General features: G+C 32.7%; 2 protein-coding genes across 3 annotated transcripts; one reads left to right on the top strand and one right to left on the bottom strand.

Annotated features, from left to right (window-relative positions):
- Positions 1-2126: 2126 nt before the first annotated feature.
- On the bottom strand, positions 2127-7473 carry LOC132740933 (heavy metal-binding protein HIP-like). Its single transcript, XM_060728996.1, has 3 exons — positions 7282-7473; positions 6121-6327; positions 2127-2631 (listed from the first exon to the last, which is right to left on the bottom strand). Exons 1-3 carry the CDS (start codon positions 7391-7393, stop codon positions 2180-2182), a joined length of 771 nt encoding a protein of 256 aa, XP_060584979.1. The 5' UTR covers positions 7394-7473; the 3' UTR covers positions 2127-2179.
- A 770-nt stretch (positions 7474-8243) lies between these two features.
- Positions 8244-22171, top strand: LOC132740932 (uncharacterized). Of its 2 annotated transcripts, XM_060728994.1 has the most exons (4): positions 8244-8789; positions 14337-14545; positions 15551-15739; positions 21137-22170. In XM_060728994.1, exons 2-4 carry the CDS (start codon positions 14341-14343, stop codon positions 21427-21429), a joined length of 687 nt encoding a protein of 228 aa, XP_060584977.1. In that variant the 5' UTR covers positions 8244-8789; positions 14337-14340; the 3' UTR covers positions 21430-22170. The 2 variants fall into 2 exon arrangements, with proteins under 2 accessions (XP_060584977.1, XP_060584978.1); XM_060728995.1 differs by lacking the exon at positions 8244-8789 and having other exon boundaries at positions 14105-14545; positions 21137-22171.
- Positions 22172-23447: the final 1276 nt, after the last annotated feature.

The following is a 23447-nucleotide window of genomic DNA, read 5'->3' as shown; positions in this document are numbered from 1 at the left end:
TCCAATACCCATATTCTATTACATTGCAAAGTTTAAAATACTTCTATCTCAAATATAAAAAATTACTAGTACAAATGTTACTTTTCATCCCATAAAAGGTTTGTTTTTAGCGGCAAAACCAGACATTCATTTCGTTATTTTCGAGACAAAAACCATTAGTGCTCAACATCATTTACCGACGAATGAAAACACTCCAATTTCTAAGTAAATGCCCTTATTAATCACATTGACAGGCAAAGTTTGTCATTTATCTATTAAGTCGAACACCTAATAATTAATTAAGAGTTTGGAACGAAATGCACATTTGTTAACTGACTGTTGTAACCCCGCCTTATTATGACTACTGTCATTCAATTTATAGGCGAGAATTAAGTATATAAGCCGCTTTTTGTGACAGGGACGTTTTGTTTATTATCCGATGGAGAAAATAGAGACATACATTTTGGTCATTTTAAACAACTATCATTCATCAATAACAAATGAATGTTGTTTGCAATTTAAATATTTGTCAAATTCCATAGGCAGTCGGTAGGTGGCTTAGAAGTATCCAAACCACGCACCGACTGCCTGTGGTCAATTCATGCACAAAGTTAGAAACATGAATTTCAACTCCACTTTTCATATTGTTTAGAGATTATATGAGTATATTTCACAAACAAGAGTCTCAGAAGAAACTCAGGGTTACACAATTTAAATAATGTGCACTTACCGATGCTATTTATATATTGACTGACGTAATTGCTTTCTTTTCTCCACGCATTGTATTCCAAACAACTTTATTATAGGCTGGAAGCGTTCCAGCGGGGGTCACTAAGTAAGTTAGTTTCTAATGAGTGAAATATTAACAATATTTCTAAAGAGGCTCGTGAATGATTTTGTAAAACTTGTAAACACCCCTGAAATGATATTTTACTAAAATAAGGCTTCACAGCTAATTTAAAGATATACTATGCTCAAATTTGATATTGGAAATTATTGTTAATTGCTACACAGTGTCTTAGCAAATATAAAATAAACATGTTATGACACAAAGTACATACATGTATGTTATGCTTGAAACTCTACATACTATGGGTTGTCACAATATGATTGTATAGTGTCGTTTAAAAAAAGCTTGTTTTTCTTTTAAGAAAAGACCAACTTTACTTGATCTGTTAAAGAGAACGCACCTTCCGATACATAGTTTATTCATTCTTTTATTCAAATGAGACATATTCAGTAAGAAATTCATAGATTTCAATAATTTTCTAGGATTACAATATTTTACTCAATGATGAGCATAGTATATCATTTACTCAAGGTAGAGCATAGTATATCTTTAATTCTCATAGTTTATTTTAACTAATAATGTATATAAATATTGACTATTGTTTTTGTTTGTTTTTTTGGACGAGGGAGTCAGTTACCCTGCACCAACATTGAAATATTTAATGGTCATATTGCGATTTCCACCTTCACTTGCTGAGAAAAACCACAGGTGCCACCATCAGTTAGATAGCTGGAAAGCTTCTATTAATCAATTATAAATGATAAACAACATCTTTGTTATGCATCTTAGAAAATAGGCATTATGTGTGATATCATTATATAATTCTAGAGATTATAACAACAAAACCAATGAAAGTTATAAGAAACATGAGTCAGACACATCGTTTTAAAACGAAACAAAGTAAGATATTTCCAACATTGGCATATTCTACAATGATCTTGTCTGTGAGTGATATATATATATACGATTAAATAACAATGGTTGAAGTCCAGTGGATATTGGTTAAATTATGTTAAAAACATTGGAAATTATTAAGAGATTTAGTTAATATAATTAATATACGGAAGGACGGACAATCACAAACCGAACCGACGGTTTATGTGGTTTTCATGAATCATTTCATGTTTTATCAGGATTTTCAGATGAACAGACGGGCGGACGGAGGAAAAAGAAATCTAAAGGCAACCCATACATCTGTAATCTTAGATCTTATAGAACAGAAATGACAGCTACATTTAAGGTTGAATTTCAAAGCTGCTAGTAAATTGAAAATATCCATCTACGATCAGACCCAACCATTCGGAATAAAAGAACTAATAATATAAACCAGGTAGACAAAGTAAAAATAAAACTAAGCTACTGTAATTCATGTATTTGAAATTCTCAATCAATAAGAAGTTATTTAAATGTCTATTTATTTTCAACATCCATTATAATGCAACCCATAAAGCAAGTATATACGCTTGCTCTTATGGAGGTATCATCTGGGTGATTGTTTTCGATCCAAACCTCATCCCCCGCTTTCAATTGTGCAACAACTGTCGCAGAACCCTGGGCGTATCCTTGATTTACAGCAGAATATGCAAGAATTCCCCCTCCTATGTCAATTCCATTTTTCTTGAAGGGCATTTCAATGTCTTTTGTATGATGCGCAAGAATCGATCCCGAGAATATATAGATCCCCGAACGAGGAGCGACGAATAAGTCATGGGCACCGTGATACGCATTACCTAAATTCAGTGTTACAGAATCAAAGGGTATCTTTTGGTGGAGTCCTATATGCGTGAGGTCACCTGACATATGTGCTTGAAAAGCCACGGGGCCTTCAACATCTGCAAGAAATCTTTGTAGACGAATGATTCCTGTTGTAAAAAAGAGCTTATACATGTAAATATACCAATTCATAATTTTAAACCGTCGATAGTTTATTTCCTTTCATTCTCGAGTAACTGTGCTCAGGAAAAGCATCATTATAATTAAATATACAGAGCCAAAACTGTAAAATAAAACTCATTTAATCATATATATGATTACATAAATTTTCTTAACTGTGACCTAATTTTAGGACCACTGGGCTCGATTTCGATTTATTTGCCAATCCCAAATCTGCCGATGAATTTGCGGGTTTTCTTTGTCGGTTTTTGTTTTTTGTTTTTATTTTGTTGTTTTTGTTTTTGCTAATTTCAGGGTCTGATAATTCACATTCAAAATAAGCATAAGAACCTAATGTTTCTAATGTTCCTTTCGTCTGATTGTGCTTAACCTCAAGAATTAATGGTGCAGTTCATTTACACTATTATTACTCAACTGCTTTTCATGTATTTAAGAAGTGTTATTTGCACCTTAAAAAAATAAAACAAACAAAAACAACAAACAAGAGGGCCATGATGGCCCTGAGGTAGCTCACCTGTATATAGCCCCCCCCCCCACCACGCCCCCCCCCCCCCCCCAATGTTGCAGGGCCAATTTAACCCAAGGGCTTTTATTTGCACAAACTTGGTAGACACCCATAAGAAGATGTTTCATGCTAAACATCTAAGCTCTAGCTCATTGGGCTTTTTAAAAGAAGATTTTTTTAAAGTTTTTACTATACACATATAGTTAAAAACAATGACACACCTGGGGCCGGGCCAGTTATGACCCAAGGGCTTTTATTTGAACAAACTTTGTAGACACTTACTAGAAGATGTTTCATGCTTAAAATCTAAACTCTAGCTATTTGGGTTTTTTTCAAAGAAGATTTTTTAAGTTTTTGCTATACACATATAAGGAAAATCAATGACCCCCGGGGCGGTGCCAATTTTTACCCCAGGGCTTTTATTTGAACAAACTTGGTAGACACCTATTAGAACATGTTTGATGCTAAATATCTTAGCCATAGCTCTTCAAGTTCTTTAAAAGAAGATTTTTTAAGTTTTTACTATATCCATATAGGGAAAATCAATGACCCCCCGGGGCGGGGCCAATTTTGACCCCAGGGCTTTTATTTGAAAAAACTTGGTATACACTTATTAGAACATGTTTCATACTAAATATCTTAGCTCTAACTCTTTTGGTTCTTTAAAAGAAGATTTTTTAAGTTTTTACTATATGCATATAGGGAAAATCAATGACCCCCTGGGGCGGGGCAAATTTTGACCCTAGGGCTTTTATTTGAACAAACTTGGTAGACACCTATTAGAACATGTTTGATGCTCAATATCTTAGCCATAGCTCTTTGAGTTCTTTAAAAGAAGATTTTTTAAGTTTTTACTATATGCATATAGGGAAAATCAATGACCCCCTGGGGCGGGGCCAATTTTGACCCAAGGGCTTTTATTTGAACAAACTTGGTAGACACCCATTAGAACATGTTTCATGCTAAATATCTTAGCTCTAGCTCTTTGGGTTCTTTAAAAGAATATTTTTTTAAGTTTTTACTATATGCATATAGGGAAAATCAATGACCCCCCGGGACGGGGCCAATTTTGACCCCAGGGCTTTTATTTGAACAAAATTGGTAGACACTTACTAGAAGATGTTTCATGCCAAATATCTAAGCTCTAGCTGTTATGGTTTTTTTAAAAGAAGATATTTTTTTTTTCTTTCGGTTGCCATGGCAACCAGAGTTCTGCATGGAATTTAATAATAAGGTGACCACCAAAGGAACATTCCTGTGAAGTTTGGATGAAATTGGCTTAGTGGTTTATGAGGAGATGTCATTTAAAGTAAAAGTTTACGGACGGACGCCGGACGAAAAGCGATCACAAAAGCTCACCCTGTCACTTTGTGACAGGTGAGCTAAAAAATGATGGTCCTGCAGAGTCGTAGAAGAGCACTCCACTAAATGTATAAAATACATCAAAGTGCTGCAGCACTGAATGCGACGGACATGCAACCGGAGAGACATTAATTAAGGCTTCTTTTAGAAAAAAAAACAAAACAAAAACAAAATATATAACAGAGAAAATTTGTTCCATACAAGTTCGAGATTTGTAGAGCAATATATTTTGTGTCCCAAATTGATATAATTCAGATTTTCTACTTTCAAGCACTTAAATACAGAATGAAATTTATGCCTAAAAACTCTGGTCAAACTTGTAAATCAGTGTCCTTATCGATTTATTCTAAGAAATGATATGTAAGTAGAAAAAAAACTATCAACGAAATATTTCTAGAATAAATCCAGGCAAATAAACTTCAAACACAATACATTATACATTTGAGAATGCTATTTAGATTTGCTTCGTGTTATATCATAGTGGGCATACAGACACAATAAAATATAAGTCATTTGTATTTTTATTTCTCTTGGATATGTCTCATTAAAAAAAAATTGGTTAAAATCATCAGCAATTAATAGTGTATTTCTTAAGATTTTTTTTTATTTACAAGGTAAAGATGTAGAGGCCAGAGCACATCGTTTTTATTTTATTTAAATGTCACTTAAGCACTACAGTGTTTAGTTGTCCTTTTCAACTTCACACTAAATTCCATTTTTTCAACTTGTTTGTTTCTTACAATTGTATAGCATTTTCTAAAAGTATTGGCATTACAATCCGCTGGTTTATTAATTACATGTTTAATGTGTACTTCCTAATCGCCTGTCCAAAAATCAGAACAGGTGAAGAAGAATCTATTTTTAGAATAGCGAAGGTTAACTCATATCATGACCTAGTAAAATATGTAACAAACCCAACAAGAATCGGAAGTAGAACTGATATTATAACTTCCTTACCATGAAAGACTACATGGCGGTAAAGTGTCTTACGTGCATTTTCAAAATAGATATTTATACTAGCCATTGTACTGTATCTAATATATTAATAACTGCTGAATATTCAGCTAAACCCGCGGTATGAGTCACGAAAATAGTTCTTCTTTTATTAATGCGCGAGTCATCCTAGAGTCACGAAAAACTTTTGATTTGTTAATAATAATGTTTTGTATAATTGTAGAAATATTTATTTCCTCACTAAATAATGTCTTGGAACTCAGAGGTTACACCTTTATTGTAGTATAATTTGCTGTCCTACTTTTTCGACAGCGGTAAATCGTTTCAGCAGTAATTTGCATATTGCGCAATAATACTACGGGACTACAACGTTTTTATCAATAATATACGTTCATATTTTAACTTGGATAACTTAATTTGAAATTGAAAAGGCTAAATATGGAAGACATTAAGATATCCAGACAAAGTATGGGAGTTTTGAAGGATCAAATTCATGTACTATTTCTTGGGCTGTTAATTGGTTTAGGACACATTGCGCGAGTGTAGCCAACGAAATCCCATGTGTAGATGACTTAGCTCTGAACGCACCTGAGGGCGCGTCCGTCGCAAAAATGATTTAAAAAGCTCAGAATTTTACCTATTGAGGCCTTATTCATTTCAAACTTTGTTTTATCTCCGTGGTCGGTTATGTTATTATCGTGCGTCTCCATCGGGTCAGATGGGTGAATAATGTTGCCTTCTGGATTTTTCAATATCTCTACTTGCGTCTCCAAAACATTTATCCAACTTTTCTGTGCAGCGATATCTTCGTGCAATGACGCAATCACCGCATTTTGGGTATTTACTGAAAGTCAGTAAAAAAATATGAAAAATAAGTTACACAAAGGAATTTACCGTCTACCATTTTTGGAATTGTCCTATTTCAATTTTACGATAATCAAAGTACTACTAAGTTAGTCTCCAAACATAATGGAACCCAATCAGTTTGCACTTGTGTGCTAGCAGGCCCTGCACTAATCTGGCGGCAAAGGCTAGTCACCTTTCGATTCTAATAAAACGTCAGTTAATTTCATAAAATAATGTCACACTTTAAAGGTCATATGGGATCTTTCCTGCTTTAATGGTTTGGGGAAAATTCAGTTGCTCCTCTATGCATTATTTCAGGCAAATACGTGAATCCGACAAGATCCACCGTCCACCGTAATCTTAAGCTTCCTCACATGAAATATCCAACGTTTCTAACGTGGATGTTTATAAAACGATTAAAACAAGACAATGTTCTGGTAAATAGCTTAAAGGCTGACAAAACTTAGGACTTAACAGTATATTGTTCTTGTTCTATTGAGACCACACGTGCATATACTTGACAATGTGGCAATTTCATGCAATCATTATTGAATTTCATGCGAGGACTTGTTATATCTGGTTGTTTTCACTGTTCTTTGTCTACTCGTCCATGAACAAATGCAATTTAACCACAACCTATTAGAAACGATTATGCTCAGTATAGACACAGGCGATTTTACATACATGTATTCATGAAGTCTTTCAAGGCTCTTTACACTGTCAAAAAGCCTATTGCAATCCCTGACTTTGAAATATACTGTCCAAATTAAAGCATGAACAATCCATTATAAACAAAATCATCAGGTTAATTAACAGATTAGGATCATTGCCAATAGTTCGATACTTTCCGTGTCTTATACAAAAAAAATATTCTCAACACAGAATATTTAACACAGATAATTAATTGAACGAAATGTAAGGATTTCTTATTTTTCGATGATGAGATACTGACCTTGGTCCTGAAGTTGTTTGAGAATGAACAGAATGTTTTGGTCGGACTCTGCTTGGGTCACCATTAAACACCCACACATGAAAATGATCAAACCTACAGAAAATAACTTCATCTTGAACGAAAAGAATGTATTTTTCTATCTCGTTCAGTCCATGGCACAAGGAGATAAATGTGTGAAAAGAAAAGAGATAAGAAATTAAAATTGAGAATGACATAGATAGATAAAATTGAATGATATTCATGTATGCCAGACTTTAATTCAGACTAAGCATTGGCGGTTTTGCTATTAACTTACGGTGCCAAATATAATATAAGGCCTTCTAGATCATAAACGAAAACAAATTTGCGCTAGTTTCAGCCGTTTGGCATATGAAAAACAAATTAAAGAAAATATGACAAAACATCCATTAGAAATCAGTAAAGTTCGTCACTTATGTAAGCGTCGGTATGACAATTACAAACAGGCGTTGATAAAATAAGGTACAAATTTTGATTATAAATTATAATTGTAAATTCTGTATTCTCCATTTTCATGTTCTGTTTAAGTTGGTGCTGGGGGGGGGACAAGAACAAGCTCTTTATTTTTAATTTTGCCGTTTTGGCGGTTCTATAGGGATTCCTTATTTTAGGAACAGTGACTTATTCATGTAATGTTTCGGTATAAAAACGAAACAAAAAACATCGCACTGAAATTATCGGAGATTGGCATTATCTTTTAAATGGAATTTCTATTATACCATGCAAACAAAAGTTTAAAAATAGCACTCAAGCATAAACCAGCAAGGTACCCGGGATAGGAACCTGGTTTGCGACTGAGAATCATTTGGTAATGTTAGCGGACGTAACGTTATGTATGTAAGTGATATTAAGATTGTTATCCTCTGACGTAACTAAGACTATGAGTAAACGAATGACGTGGGCAGGATCTTTCAAATTGAAAGACCCGGATATGTGGTATAAAACCAATACGTGTGCACAATATTTCAATTACATATTGATATTATGATAATGTCTCCAAATTGTCTTTAAACTTACTTTGACAACCTATTCAGTCTTGCGTCTTATCTGAAAACAGCTCTTAAATGTCCGTCAAACATGAAAGACATTTACAGTCTTTTGTCGTCTTGTCTGTAATATGCAGGTTTCATAACCTCTGATACCCTTTCACAATTCCATTTATTCAATTTCCATCCTAATAACAACAGTTATGTCCTATAATATCATACAATTAAAATACTTTAGACATGTAGTAAGTCGTTAGTAAGTATTGGATCGATGTTTAAAGATAACTCCTTCCGGGATTGCGTATTTAGTAAGTGGGATGTTCGTACGAAGTGGGCCTTTCTAAGAAACCATTCTTAAAAGATCCGTTTCCTTAAGAAAACAAACACTGATGCAATTTCATACAGTCTCTTCAGCTGCTTGTATTCAGTTTTCAAGTGCTAATAATAACGTCCTATAAGAATTTTTTCAATAATTAAAGGGATACCAAGGTACTCTTCTTAAAGGTAATTTTTCTTACTTAATTTAACATACTTAATTTAGTTTAATACAGGTGTCAATTTATATAAAAATAGACAACTCAGTTGCTATATATCAATTTATTTGTTAATGTAAGCAATAAATATTTTTATAATTGACAGGTCTAATTCCTTTTTTTTATTTTCTTTCTTTTTTTGCCGTTGTTATTATTCTTTTTATAACCTTCGTAGAACATGTAGAACCTCTCAATTTTCCGTGTTGTGATGTCGCTTTCGACTAAATTTCGTCGGACAATGGATAGAGTGACACTTATTTTTGTTTTATAACAAAAGCTATTGATTGAGTACATGCAAGATAAATATGTAACAAGTATTTTATTTTATGTTAATTCAAATATTTATGCTTTTTTGTAAGTTATGTTTTCTTCAAGTGTGCAAGCGCTTACATTTGCATTACAACCTTACTGTTTATATAATTTCAATGAATTTAGCATACTATCAGCGTCAGCGGTCTTCTAAAACCTCGTAACTGCAAAATATCAACTTTCCAAAAACCGAAAAAAATACTGTATTTCATTTAAAACGGGCTATATGAGCGCAAAATCAACATGACAAACTCCCTTGTCTATGATATATTTGATAAATTAACTGAGCATCAAAATTTTCAATTAAAAAAAACACTGTGTGACACGTACGAGGTTTTATAACTGGTGTGAATGCAGTTACGAGATATACGGCTTTTTAATTTTTAATAATCGTGATATACGTGTTTTTAGAAGGTATATCAACTAAGTATTAAGTGGCATTCCATTGTTATTTTAACATTATAGTTGCTTATTATATCACATTTTAGCACGGATTTAAATCTCTCTTCGTCGGTACTCAACAAATTGTACACAACTGTTACTGTATACTAGTTTAGATCTATACTATTCTTATCCAAATTATTATTTAGATTTTGGCATTAATATTTAAGGACAATCAATTTTAGTTTTTTTTAAATCAAACAACAGTTGAACCTTTCAAACATTTAATACGATACGAATACTAAGTATTTTTTTCTTAGTATAAAAGAAAATGTAACATGAACAATAGATAAATGTCAAAGATGCTCTTTGGAATATTTCAACATATAATGCATTATGATAATCATTTAATTCATTTACCTTGAAGAAAATGAAAAAAAACTGTTAAAGACGCAATGTTCATTGAACCATTTAAACATATTAAACGAAATGAAACTTGAACGATGATGTCAAGGTAAATGTCATTTGATGTCTCTAATACTCCTAGTTAGCTGGGTGCGAACATCAGTTGGACCATTTACATACATAATTTGGTACGATTATCATTTAATAAAATTAACTTTAACAATAAAAAAAAAACAACAATTAAACTTACATATTATGCAAATGTCATGTCACTAAATAATGCTTTTAACATTTGTATTATCTAGTGTTCATCACAATCAATTATGATTTTGTATTTCAGTTACTTTACTCAATATAAAACAACTTATTGCAATTAAGCATACGTGCTTCAATATATATTTGAATCGTATGTCAGTTATCTTGCTTGAGATTGTCATAAAAACTATGATAATCTTTTGATATCACGGTCCTTCAATTGTTGTAGATGCGTATACTTTGTAGCTTTGATAGACGATGGATCGGTGGCTGCTTTGCCTACGCTCTCAACATTTGGTATAGCGGTTCGCGTTGCGCGACGTGGCATATCAATGAACTATTCGTTATAACTTAGTTTATATTGTATCTGTCCTGATGGAGAGTACTTCATCACCCTAAGATCTGTTACGACTCGGTCACCCTTACTGCTTCCAGGTCTGATCGAACTATAATAGTTCAGAGAACTGTATGATTTAAAGAAGTCGAAAGCCAGATATTTCACTTCGTATGGTTGCGACAGTCTAGCTTCTCCAATACATTCTACATAATTTTGAAGAATATATATATTTCTTTTACGCAACCTTCGTTCGATCATACTGTGGACGCTGTCCACCTCCATCTGGGTGTGGCCCTTTTCAAGAAGTTTCTGCGTCATAACTATTTTATGTTTGATTGCAAATAACAGCAATGTATTAGCTAGTGTAACATTTCGGTTTTGGTACCCACATCCGTTACTGTAAGCTACAATTGATTCTAAACCAGGTTTTAACAAGTTGCTTAGATAGTCATAAACACAGCTTGCAAAAGCGTCGGCTGTTAGCCCATACTCTCCCTCGTGCCAAAAATAGCACGTGACGTGTTTAGTTGCTACATCGTAAACTGTGTAGTTATAGCATGCCAACTTCGTTTTATAGTATAGGGCACTGGCCTCCAGACGTGGGCAGAGCAAGACTGCCTGCGTATCAATTGTGATGACTTTAAGTTTCTTGTCTACTAATGCTATATCTTTATCCTTCTCTTTCTCATTCCTAGCTTCATCTTTTCTTTCAATGTGCAATCTGTATTCCTCTTCTGAGAGATTTTTAGTTTCATGAGAACAACAAGTGTTGCATTGATCTTTACGCGGCTTAACAATTGAAAGATTCAAACAATTGAATACTTCCTTGAAGGTTATAATACCTACGATAGTTTTATCATTGTTTCGACAATCCTGTTGGTAAACTCTATATAGATCCATCACCGTATTGAAGACTGGTTCGATATATGGTTTCATAGAACTGGACCGACAATAATGTGATGGCATCTTTGGTAAATTAGCTAAAAACGTCTCTACGTGTGCTCTAGCTGGCGAATCTATTTTCTTTGGAATATCATCACGGCTTTCATCTGGTATCCCGGTTATATTAACCCGATTCACCCAATCATATACCATATATTCGCCAATACCCAGAGTTGATATAAACATGCTCTTGCAGACTGGAACCCGTGTCTCTCCAAACTTTAGGTTGTATTTAAAAGTATGTTTTCTGCGTCCGCCAGCTTCTCCTGTACGCCTCTTGGGGATACACATATCAACAAATCCTACTACATACATCTTTTTTTCTTGCCAATTCATATTTTTCCAGAAACTATTGAATATCTCTTGTCTTTGATTTTCACTTATAGTGGTACAACGGGGTGATTTTTCACATCGTTTAGAACATGTTCTTTCAGACATTATTCGTTCATTTCTTTCCTTGCAAAACACATGTTTCCCGTGTTCATTTCTTGCATAGCCTTTGTACTTTTTCCCGTTCATTCTAAGGTTCTTTTGAACATTTTTTCCCAAGAACTTACCTTGGCTTCTCCCTTTTTCGATCTTACTTTACGTATATTTGAGTTTAAATCTGTATCAACAATCTCTTCATGATCTATATTTTCAAATACGACAGTTTCACCTTCCTTGACAATTTTTGTATTTTATATTGTTTACCTGTGAAGTATTCTGTTACAGATTTTGTTCTTCACTGTAATCAATATTCTCATCACTGTCATACTGTTGGTTTCTTGTCTGTGGTGGTTCCCAGTCTTTGTCTGTAACATCATCATCATAGTCATACAATTATTCTTCCATTTCATCTAAAGTACTTGTGTGGCTATCAGAATCTTCATTGTTATTAATGTCTAAACCTTTTTTCTTATTTATGACATCATCTTGATTAGTTTCTTCACCTATGTTTTCCATTACTTTTTGTGGACCATTAGCATTGTCAATTACTTTTATTTCTGTTCCTTGAATTTGTAAAGTAATGTGGCTTGAATTTTGATCAGCTTCACCATGGGAGTTATATTTAGCTGTCCTATTAGAAATAGTTTTGTCGTTTCTCCCACTGGAGTTTAAGTGATCTTTTTCAGAATCATTAGGGGACTCATTTGTTTCCTCTAAGCTTTCATCATTGCAGTCTGTCTTAACCAGCTTTCTCTGTATGATTTTTTCAAGAGCTAGCTGCACATGTATCTACGCTTAGTAGCCATGTTTAATGATTAGCTGTAGTGCGACCAGGTTCACAAAGGTTACAGTGAATGCCGTTTTCTTGTAAATCGTTAAGATGTGAGTAGCTAAGTGCCTCGTCTGGGAACGTTGGATGAATGCATGTTAAGTGAAAGTATCTTGAGCAATCATCAAAAAGGCACCTTACGAAATATCGTCCGTTTGGTAGAGTAATCAAATAAGGTCTAACTTCAATATTCTGTTGCAACATATGTATAAGGACGTTTGTATCCGGCTTATATTGGCATATATGACATTTGTATTCAAGAAGTTGCGTTTCTTCTGTTGATTCTGTGTCACTATCTCCTGACATGACAAGTTGAGATAGCTGAAAATAATGGAAAATATTTTGTTATCTACTATTATATAAAATACTTTTATTATGTTTTATATTATTAAGAATAATTTCGCCTTAATGTCCAAGGACAAAAACAATCTTAATCAATTCGGGTCTGCTTTCATAAATTTTCTTAGTTGCGTTACTTCAAGTTATATTAAATTATGTCTGATGAAATGAGAATTATTTAAAAGACTTACCAGCTTTAAAAACAAGAAATATACATTTATATTCCTATATTTAGAGACACTGTGTATAATTATGTTTGTGCTACGTACGGTATAAGTGTGGTGTTTAAAATACATAAAATGACGTCATTCAAAATAGTTAAATTTACGTTATAAACTATCTACCCAAATAACCTTGAGCGCAAACTACCAATATCATAGAATAATTTTGATGTCATTCCGACTCCTGTTAAGTTCTAAAATCTCGTAACTGACAAAAGCAAATAAAATATAGTCTATACAAAAAAATTCTAAAATCCCGGATATGCATTTAATCATATTAAAACTAACATTAAGAGTAAGTTTTGCACATTTCTAATTTTAAAAACAGTATTTTATTCTATCAAAATATAACAGTGGAAGGGAAAAATTCCGTTGTTTATTTTAGTAAGAGTAAAATACGTTTTAAAAGCAGTCTGTTTCTTTATTTGCAAAATTAAAGTCGATTTTCTCATTTTAATTGCATATATATAGTAATCCTATAACGTAATATGAAAAAACATGGACTTATATATAACATACTTGCCTTTGTGTAGACGTTTCTTTGAGTTTTCTAGAGTTTTCTGAGACTTCCTCCGGTTTGCAAAATTCTGTGCAGTTACGTGGTTTTAGAAGAACAAAATTTGATCCAATCTGTATACGTGATTTTATCACGTGTGAATAAATAACGTTTCTGATTGGCTATAACCACGGGTACTTTTGCAAAATAAGCGGGAATTAAAATTGATTATATAATATAATAAGCCGAAAAAACAAATTTTGTCGAAATTGCACTTACGGGGTTTTAGAAGATTTAAATCCTCCATTTATTATGGCACTGTTCTTTTACTTATCATGCGTGTGCAAATGCATTTTCGACGTTGACATGAGGTATAATACTGTACATTTTCCAGGTACATATTGAATTTATTAAGACGTATCCAAATGGCGTAACCCCATCCTTTTAAGTCCTTTTCTTTCCTATCAGAACATTCTCTTCAACTGTCGTGACAAATGTACTCTTCATATCGTTTTAACATTTTATTGGTATTTTCTTTAGCGGCCAGTTTTTAACAATTTTGCCTACCTTTACAGAAAAATGAAGTCATTGCAAAACTTAACAGCAGACCTAAAAATGAAGGGATGGACAAGAGAAAAAATCGGCTTTGCATTATCAGCACTTGCGTTATCAATAGGCTCCCTTGCGCTTTTTACAGATCATTGGTTTGAAGGAAAAGGTTTCACTGGCTCATGGAACGCTGGTTTTATCAAAATGTGCGCAATGACTTGTATTAGTTACCGAGGTATATCTATAGATAAAGCAATAAATTATATAGTAAATCGAATGGAAGAAAATGTATGAGCGCAAGCCATTTAAATATTTTCAGGAAAACGTATATTTTCAAATATCTTTCTAGAGAATGACTACCTGGATAGCTTGTTAAAATTTAATTTTGTATTTCGGTGATATGTCGATATATACTTATCAATACAATAATATATATATTGTATTTTACATTATTGCTTTTGATAGTTGATATATTTGAAACAATTGACAAACTTCTCTGAAATTAGCAGTTAAAGCTTCAAACACCTTTATTTAGGTAACGACGATAACGTTTATGATCCACTAAAACTACATTTGGTACTTAATAATGTCAACGCCTTGAAAACCGGTAGTCAGGTCGTTATTCTCGAGAATGATCTGTAAAGGAAACATGTTCCTGTAAATATTTGTAATGCTAGTTGAAGTAAAATATCAAAAATAGCAGCCATATACCCTTATTCATTTCTTTGAATTACTATTAAATATTTTGGTCCGTTTTCCGACCTTAGCTTTGCACAGATTCGGACTTAATTTGAATAATAAGACGCATTCCTGCGGGGTTTATTCCACATTCCTTAGTAACTTGAAAACGTCTGCCCCCCACACACACACACACACACGCGTGCACGCACGCACGCACACACACAAAGCACTAGCTCACTCAATAACTGAAGAAAGGTTAAACAAAATTTGAAAAATCCTAAAAGTGCTTAATTTATTAGTAATAGTAAAGGCTTATACTGAAAGGGAAAGGCTTTAAGAGTGTCAAACACAAAGGGCCAATTATTCTAATTGCAAGTTTCTTAAATGATTCTAGTTGTAAGGTTTTCTTCAAAAACAATATTTATACAGCATCTATTCGCTTTTCAGCTCTCACCTGACACGTGTGTGATATCATTAAAACTGTATTGATTGAAATAAAAAAGAAAGAAAAACAAAAACAAAACAAAAACTTGTTTCATGAAAATCTATATCATTTCAGATGTGCTCTCTATATTTGACTCGTTTAGTGGGAAAAATACGGCAACGATATATGTTTTCTGTGTCATTTTCATCATTTACTTACCACTAATATGGTTATTCTGCTCAGTAGCAATGAAAGGGTACAGCATGATGAAACGCCCATCAACCGGACGTGACGCATATGCGGTAGTGTTCATCTGGTTCTCGGGTAAGAAATTATGCGTACCGTTTTTTATGGTGGGAAACGACGTTTAACACATGACCCGATGAAAAATGCTGAAGAAAATTCTTAAAGGTCATATTATCAGTCATATCGGTGTTTAAAGAATATCTTATATAATACTGTATGGATTTTCTTCAAAAAAAAGTTCATAATGCTTTACTTAGGAAGCTGTATCAATATCTGTTATCTACGTTGTGTTAAGTTAACTTTCAATATTTTACAATCTATTCCTATTCAGTTGATAAAATTCTTCGAATGGCTTGCAAAAAGATTTATTCTACTGAAAGGTGTGTTCGGTGTCAAGTTTACTTGAAAAGTAGTATTTATTCAAGAGATTCGCTATTATAGTGATGATTGACCAATGATTGCAAAATGAAAAATGTGCATGTAATGGGTGTTATATAAAACATTATTATTTGTAAAAAGACTGCCACATATATTTTTTATTTAAAATTTGAACATTACTGATACATTCCGAGGGATATTTATAGAAATTTATGTTGTCATCTGAATTATTAAAATATAAAATTGAAGATAACTATGGCAACATGTCAAGTTATTTTGATATTTACCTGAGCACTACTCAGATGGGTACAATGTCACTTGACACTATTTAGAAAGAATATGTAAAATCAAAAAGCTTTTTTATCAGTAACAAACTAGGAAAATACTTTATCGAGATGGATAGAAAAAAAGTTTGCACCAACACTCCCTTTATTTCTTAATTGTGGCCACACCACGTGGCATTGAAAAATATTGCAGTCTGAGCAGCACACGAACCCGGGACCCTTGGAATACCTTATCACATTTCTACGGACTGAGCTATTCAAAACTTTACCCTTAATTAGTTCATAAACTGACGGTACAATATTGCAGCTACTATCTTGCATTTTCGCACAATTTGAGCACGTTTGGCCAGATACATGTTTTTTAGAATGTACTTCCACCTTGCTTGTTTAAACGGGCCGATTATTTTAATAAATCGTTACACACTAAATTCACAGAAAGGTGTTTTTTTTTTCAACTCCACACTATGATAATAAAGCTGAGACTATTGGGGGGGCAGCCGCACCCAATTAAAATAACCGTTCGTCAAATCTTACTGCCCCCGGCGCTAATCAGGCTCAAAAAATAGTACCTTGAATATTTTTCTAAGCTGATCATCACCATCAAAGACATTTAAATATGAAAAATATTTTCAATTTTTTTAAAAATTTTCATATCCTGCAATTTGTTAAAAGATAATAAATTCTCCCGAAAATTTTTGTTTGTTATTTTTTTCAAAATCACTAAATCCGTGGACGTCATACTGCCTGCGGTAATCAGGTTTAGGCATACCGTACGTTGGTAAATAAATAGTTCTTGGTAATAAAAACCCCTTTCTATTATAAATAACTTTATAACAATATTTTTTAAATACAAAAAGCATAAATCAAAAATTTTATAGAATAAATGCTTTAATTATGGCAAAATTATCCTTTTATTATTTTGATAACAACAATTTTCCAATTAAACTACGCAGCGACCAAACTGTTTTATGACGGGTCATTAACTAGAACGTTTGCAACACCGTAGCATGTTCTTTGTTGTTATTAAACCATTAATAGTCCTTAATATTTTTTTAAAGATAAATAATGGAAAAAACTGTCGCTTACATCAGAGACATGGATAATGCTTGCGTGATAACTAAGGGAAAAAACTAACTTTATTAGTACACCTTTAGGAGGCTTACGCGGAAAACGCTCATTAAAACCGCTATATCATATAGCTGTTAGTAAATATTTGCATACATTTTAGAACTAAAAATTCACTAATGGTGATGAACATATAGTTTGAAAACATTTATATTCTTAAACCATGTATCGCCGAAAAAAAAACTATTTTAACTACAAAATCCGTAAGGACCCCCACAAAATTTCACCACAAGCATTACATTTAATATTAGCAAAATAAAAAAAAAAGCAATACTTATATTTTCATCTTACATAATTCATTAATTCAAACTTTTAACATTAAAAAAGTATCTTTTAAAAATATGTCTGGCAAATTGACAGATCCCTACTCTGATCTTTTATTGTAAAGGAATAAATTTAAACATGTGCTCTTTTGTTAGGAATATTTTTGTAGTGAATGTCTTAATATATCCACTAATCTCCATTATTAGAATTAGACAGGTCAGGGATTTATACAACCAGTAGTTTAGTTAAATCTACGCTCAATTTTAATCCCAATAGAAACATTCAAATATTTGGGGTAAAAAACATGACCAAAGTACCTAGTAGTCGTTTTACCCGGTGGTGAGTCCCATTAAACTGATTATAGACTCGAATAGAAAAACACCAAATAGAAACATGGTGTTTAACGGTACAACAAAAAATCGGAAGTAAAGTGAACAGTTAAATGACAGAAATATGTGGTAAAATATGTTTTAACAAGGAAATTTAATTATTTCAGAGAAAGACGCAAAGATCAGTCTTCAATCAAATGAATTTGACCCCGTATTGTGTAATTAGAAAGTTTATTCAATTCTAGGGCAAACGAATCAAAATCTGATAGTCCATGTGTAATAAAATTTTCAATACAGATTATGAGATACATAAAAAATATTAAAGAATAAGAAAGCTTTAAAAAAAACAAACAAAAAAAAAAAACACAAAAAAACGCCATATATATACGAATGACTTACAGTCGAGCATCGGAAATTTCATCAACATATCTTACGAAATTTTAAATTGAAAACGATATTTTGCGCGCGCTGAAGTTGATTTTATTTTTATTTGAAAAATAAAAAAAAGGGAAGTTATTTTTGTGTTCTTAAAAAAATTAATTGCCGGCCCATAAACCCGAATTTGTTTTCATTTTACAAACAATTGAAAAATTACTAAGAAAATATGTTTGTAGTTTTTTTTTTTTTGTTTTTCAACAAGAGTGTGTGTTTTTAAGGGCATTTATTCCGGCACCGGGAATAAACCATATGTCCGAGATTATAGCTCGGGGACGTCCCCTTTTTCAAGGGCAGAAATCTTTCCTGGTAGCCCTTTCTTCGTTCGTTAGTGGTAAAGGGAGCGAAACAGTACTGGTCAAGGCTCAACTTCCTACTAAAGGACAACAAAAACGGCATTTATTTAGCGCCAAACCCTCCAGAGTAAGTTTCGACAAGTCAACCCCAATCACCTCTGCGTACTTTGAGATACTTGAACCTTTGACCTGCCGTTGTGCCCTTTCCGCGACTTGCATACCTCTGGGGGATTTTGGAAAGTTTCAAAAAAACCACTTTTTTAAAACACGCTTTTATAAACCATTTCATTAGCACTGACGCTTCATGTTCTCATCATTGGGGAAAATTGGTCCGACAAGGAAAAACCTACGGTTATAACAGCACACCCCTTTAACAAACAGAATTTACCGCAAGTAATATATTTCAATAGCTAGTGGGTTTTAAAAATCTAATCGGATTAAACTTTACCATAAGTTTGGTTGGTGTTGGGCCCGGTAAAAAAAAAAAGATATAAACTTCCTGATCAAATTTTCAACCTTGGGGGTTGATTAATTTTGAATAAAGCCTTTGCGTATGTATTTTTCAAGAAAAATTAAGCCTTTAATATTTTCCCCGGAAGCCGTCCAAAGTTCAGCGACGATAATGAAATAGAAAATTTTCCTAAAACTGATTTAATTGAGATTTGCTTCGGGGAAAACCCAACTTTCCTGATCCGTAGAGCATGAATATTAATACTCATCCACAAGACAGTGTCTTATTGATCTCAATTATGGTACATGTAAATATGTATTAATTTTTATGTTCAATTAAAATGTTGCTTAACTTTGCAGTTGTTATTATCATTCAATGATATTAAAAATGACATAAAGTATTTATGATGAACAGTCCTAGAATTTTTTGATAAGGAACCGTTCAGTTTTGTAAAATGGTATTATTGATCTTATAATGAACAGTCTCATAACCTGCTGGTGTGTCATTTATAAAATGGTTTTTTAGGTTTTTTCAAAATTTGCATGATTAACAATCGGAATGTAGACCTCAATGAAATGTTCTGGAATATTAACACCCCAAATGAATTGTCAACCATATTAACCATATATATGAATGGCTGAGCAATAAATGGCGCAATTGTGCATATCTTCTTAAATTTAACAGCCACATTTTAAGCAAAAAGAAAAGAAACTATAAGCCTGAAACATTCTGTCATAGCCTCCCCATCAGTACATTCAGTGCTTTGATATATATAGAATGGAGCCATTTGCCGATGAGTATGTACCACGTAATGCTTAACTATAACTGACTTATAGTATAAAGTCATAACTATGCATTGCTCATTACTTATCATTCACTGTATACCCTGAACTGATAACATTCATGACCATATCAATTCCCACGGTGTGTACTCACTTGTACACGAAATTAGTGTATTTCATTTATCTGTGCATTATTTCACCAGTTTTATCGCTTCCATGTTATATTCATTTTGCTGTATACCAACAAATTAAATATCAATATTGTGTAATTAGCATCTCCCACTAATAACTAGAATACACTTTACTCACTGGAATCTTTGTTGTAACATTATCCACATTTTCCACTCCAAGACCGTTATTAATAATTCATTGTATATAACAAATTAATATCAAATAACTAATTTATTTTTAAAGATTCCCTTTAACTTCAATTTTTTTTTGGTTTTTATATCGTAAATAATGATGCTCAAAATAAAGATTTATCAATATTGTAAAGTTCCAAAAAGCTTTAATTGTTAAAGATATACCGAATTTACATTTCATTTTAAAAATAAAAGGACGTAATTAGAAAATTTTTTTTTTGAAAAACTAAAATGCCAAATTTTTCAATAAGAAATGAATGCATAGATTTTAATGATTACTTATAATGCGTATAAACAGTTGCAGTACATATTAAACATATGCTTGTATGTTTGGAAATTCTTTTAGAAGGATAATTATATTTAACAGAAGTGTTGTTACATCCTTAATTACAGCATACAGGATCTTTAATGCAAATAAACGGTTCACAGTACTCCTTCTATGTATATAATCAGCCGTATTACACTCACTGTATATCAATAACTGTACATCTGTCACAGTATCACTTAACGTATACTCTTCGCTTAGTCAGAAACTGATATTTAATCTAACACTATATACAAATCGTTGATCAATCACTGTACATCACTCACTGTTTATTACTCACTTTACCTACCACTTACTGTATTTCTCCAAAAATGCTATCAATATGCCTTTTTTAAAATATTTGAATTTTCTTTACTTTAAACGTTCAATATTAAACATTCACTCAGTTCAAGTGAATATATTTATTACATATTACAACAAAGAGTGTGCTTGTTTATATTACAGTTTACCATGGTACTGGTTTGCTGGTCTGTTTCATAGCCATGTCAATAGTGACGGATAAAATGAAAGACATGATGAACGATAATACCGAATATAGCGGGGCAAAGTATCAAGAAATGATGTCTCGGGTTATGAAGCGGGCTTTGAATTACCACTTTGGTTGGTCTGCATATTTTGGTTTGATTGCACTATGCGTTGCACTTATATCGGCCATAATAAGTATGCCAACTAGGAACCCCCGCGACACCGATGAAGATGAGTGTAGATCACGTGACACTAATGTGATGGAACTGTAATGAATATCTGACACTGATATTTACGATATTTTACATCCTATTTCTTTTCAAATGATAACAATTCTTCAGGCTAGCATCCTGCCTTTTTAGTGTTACCAACACTTACCACTTAACCATAAATAGTCCCGGATAATTTTCATTTATTAAAGATCGTGTATCTCAATTTTCATGGTTTTATATCATAAATATGATGCCAAAATAAAGATTTATTAATATTGTAAATTCCAAAAAAGCATTATTTGTAAAGATATTACATAATTTACATTTCATGTAAATAAAGAGAGGTAATTAGAAATTTATTTTCTATAAAGTCTAAGCAAAATTTTACAATAAGAAATGAATACATATATTTTAATGATTACTTATATAAACGTGTATAAACATTTGCAGTACATATTTAACATATTCTTGGATGTTTGGAAATTGTTTTAGAAGAATAATAATAAACATGTTCATATACATTTGTATAAAATTTCACTTAAGTGTTGTTGCATCCTAAATTACAACATACAGGATCTTTAAAGATAGTTTAATAATTCAGTTTATCAATTCATCAAAAGAAAGTCACTTAAACCTAATAATGATAATTTATGACGCAAATATACGATAGTTATATCCTTTATATTGTACATGTTATCAGGACACAGCTACCGTCTTAATAATTTTTATAGGTTATAGGCTGTATGCCAATCAAATTTAAGCTTTTTTTTTTTTTTTTTTTTTTGTTGTTGTTGCTGTTGTTTTACACCACTAATAACACATGTCTTTGCAAGTTAGAAATACATGTATAAGAAAGAATGAAAACTCTAAATTAAGTATTAAACATTTTCAATGTTACCGTTTTGGACTTTCTTTAGGGGTTCATATTTTCAGTCAGTTTAATATAGAAAAGGAGAGCTTTGAAGGGTAGGGGGAAAAAACCTGAACTTCAGGGCAATGCCTGAAGACTTGTACCCATGCTTTTGTATATATCGACAGTCAAACTGCTTTAGAACCTTATTTCTTAGATAACTTATAAGCAATTACCAATGTCTTACTCCAACTTACAACAAGCAAATTCGTTGAATTTATATCCCCCGCCGAGTACTGGTTATTATTAACACAACAACTGAAGACATAAGGCTTTATTTATATATTAATCATGGCATAAACAGTAATATTCTTTGAACTTGATAAATATTCAGGGAAATAACAGAGCCATAACTTTGTGTTAAATAGTAAAATCTGGAAATGCCAATGAGATGTATGCATACTACATAACTAATCAAGGGCCATAAATCTGAGTTATAAGTATCTGACTGGAACAAGGCGACTATATGCACATCTCCTCTTAGTATCCCATAAAGTTTCATTGAATTCCAGCCGGTGGTAGCAGAGAAGTAGCGAGGAAACAAATATTTTTCTATATGGATACTGCATAACTTATCAAGGGCCATAACTTTGAGTTTAAGTGTCTGACCGGAACAAGCCGATGATATGCGCATCTCCTCTTGGTATTGAAGGTTCCCATAAAGTTTTGTTGAATTCCAGCCAGTAGTTGCAGAGAAGTAGTGCGGAAACGATTTTTACTCTATATGCATACTACATAACTAATCAAGGGTCATAACTCTGAGTTAAAGGGTCTGACCGGAACAAGCCTACGATATGCACATCTCCTCTTGATATTGATGATTCCCATAAAGTTTCGTTGAATTCCAGCAAGTAGTTGCAGAGAACTACTCCGGAAATGATTTTTACTCCATATGCATATTGCATAACTAATCAAGGGCCATAACTCTAAGTTAAAGTGTCTGACACGAACAAGCCGACGACATGCGCATCTCCTCTTCGTATTGAAGGTTCCAATAAAGTTTCGTTGAATTCCAGCCAGTAGTTGCAGAGAAATAGCGCGGAAACGATTTTTGCTCCATATGCATACTGCATAACTAACCAAGGGCCATGACTCTGAGTTGATGGGTCTGAACGGAATAAGGCAATGATATGCGCATCCCCATTTGGTATTGATGGTTCCCATAAAG

This window comes from Ruditapes philippinarum, unplaced genomic scaffold, assembly GCF_026571515.1.
Source record: "Ruditapes philippinarum isolate M1 unplaced genomic scaffold, ASM2657151v2 ctg5884_1_1_1_1, whole genome shotgun sequence".
In the NCBI taxonomy this organism is placed as follows: domain Eukaryota; kingdom Metazoa; phylum Mollusca; class Bivalvia; order Venerida; family Veneridae; genus Ruditapes; species Ruditapes philippinarum.
Note: the sequence above shows the minus strand (reverse complement) of the source record. Positions and strands in the feature narration are given on the sequence as shown.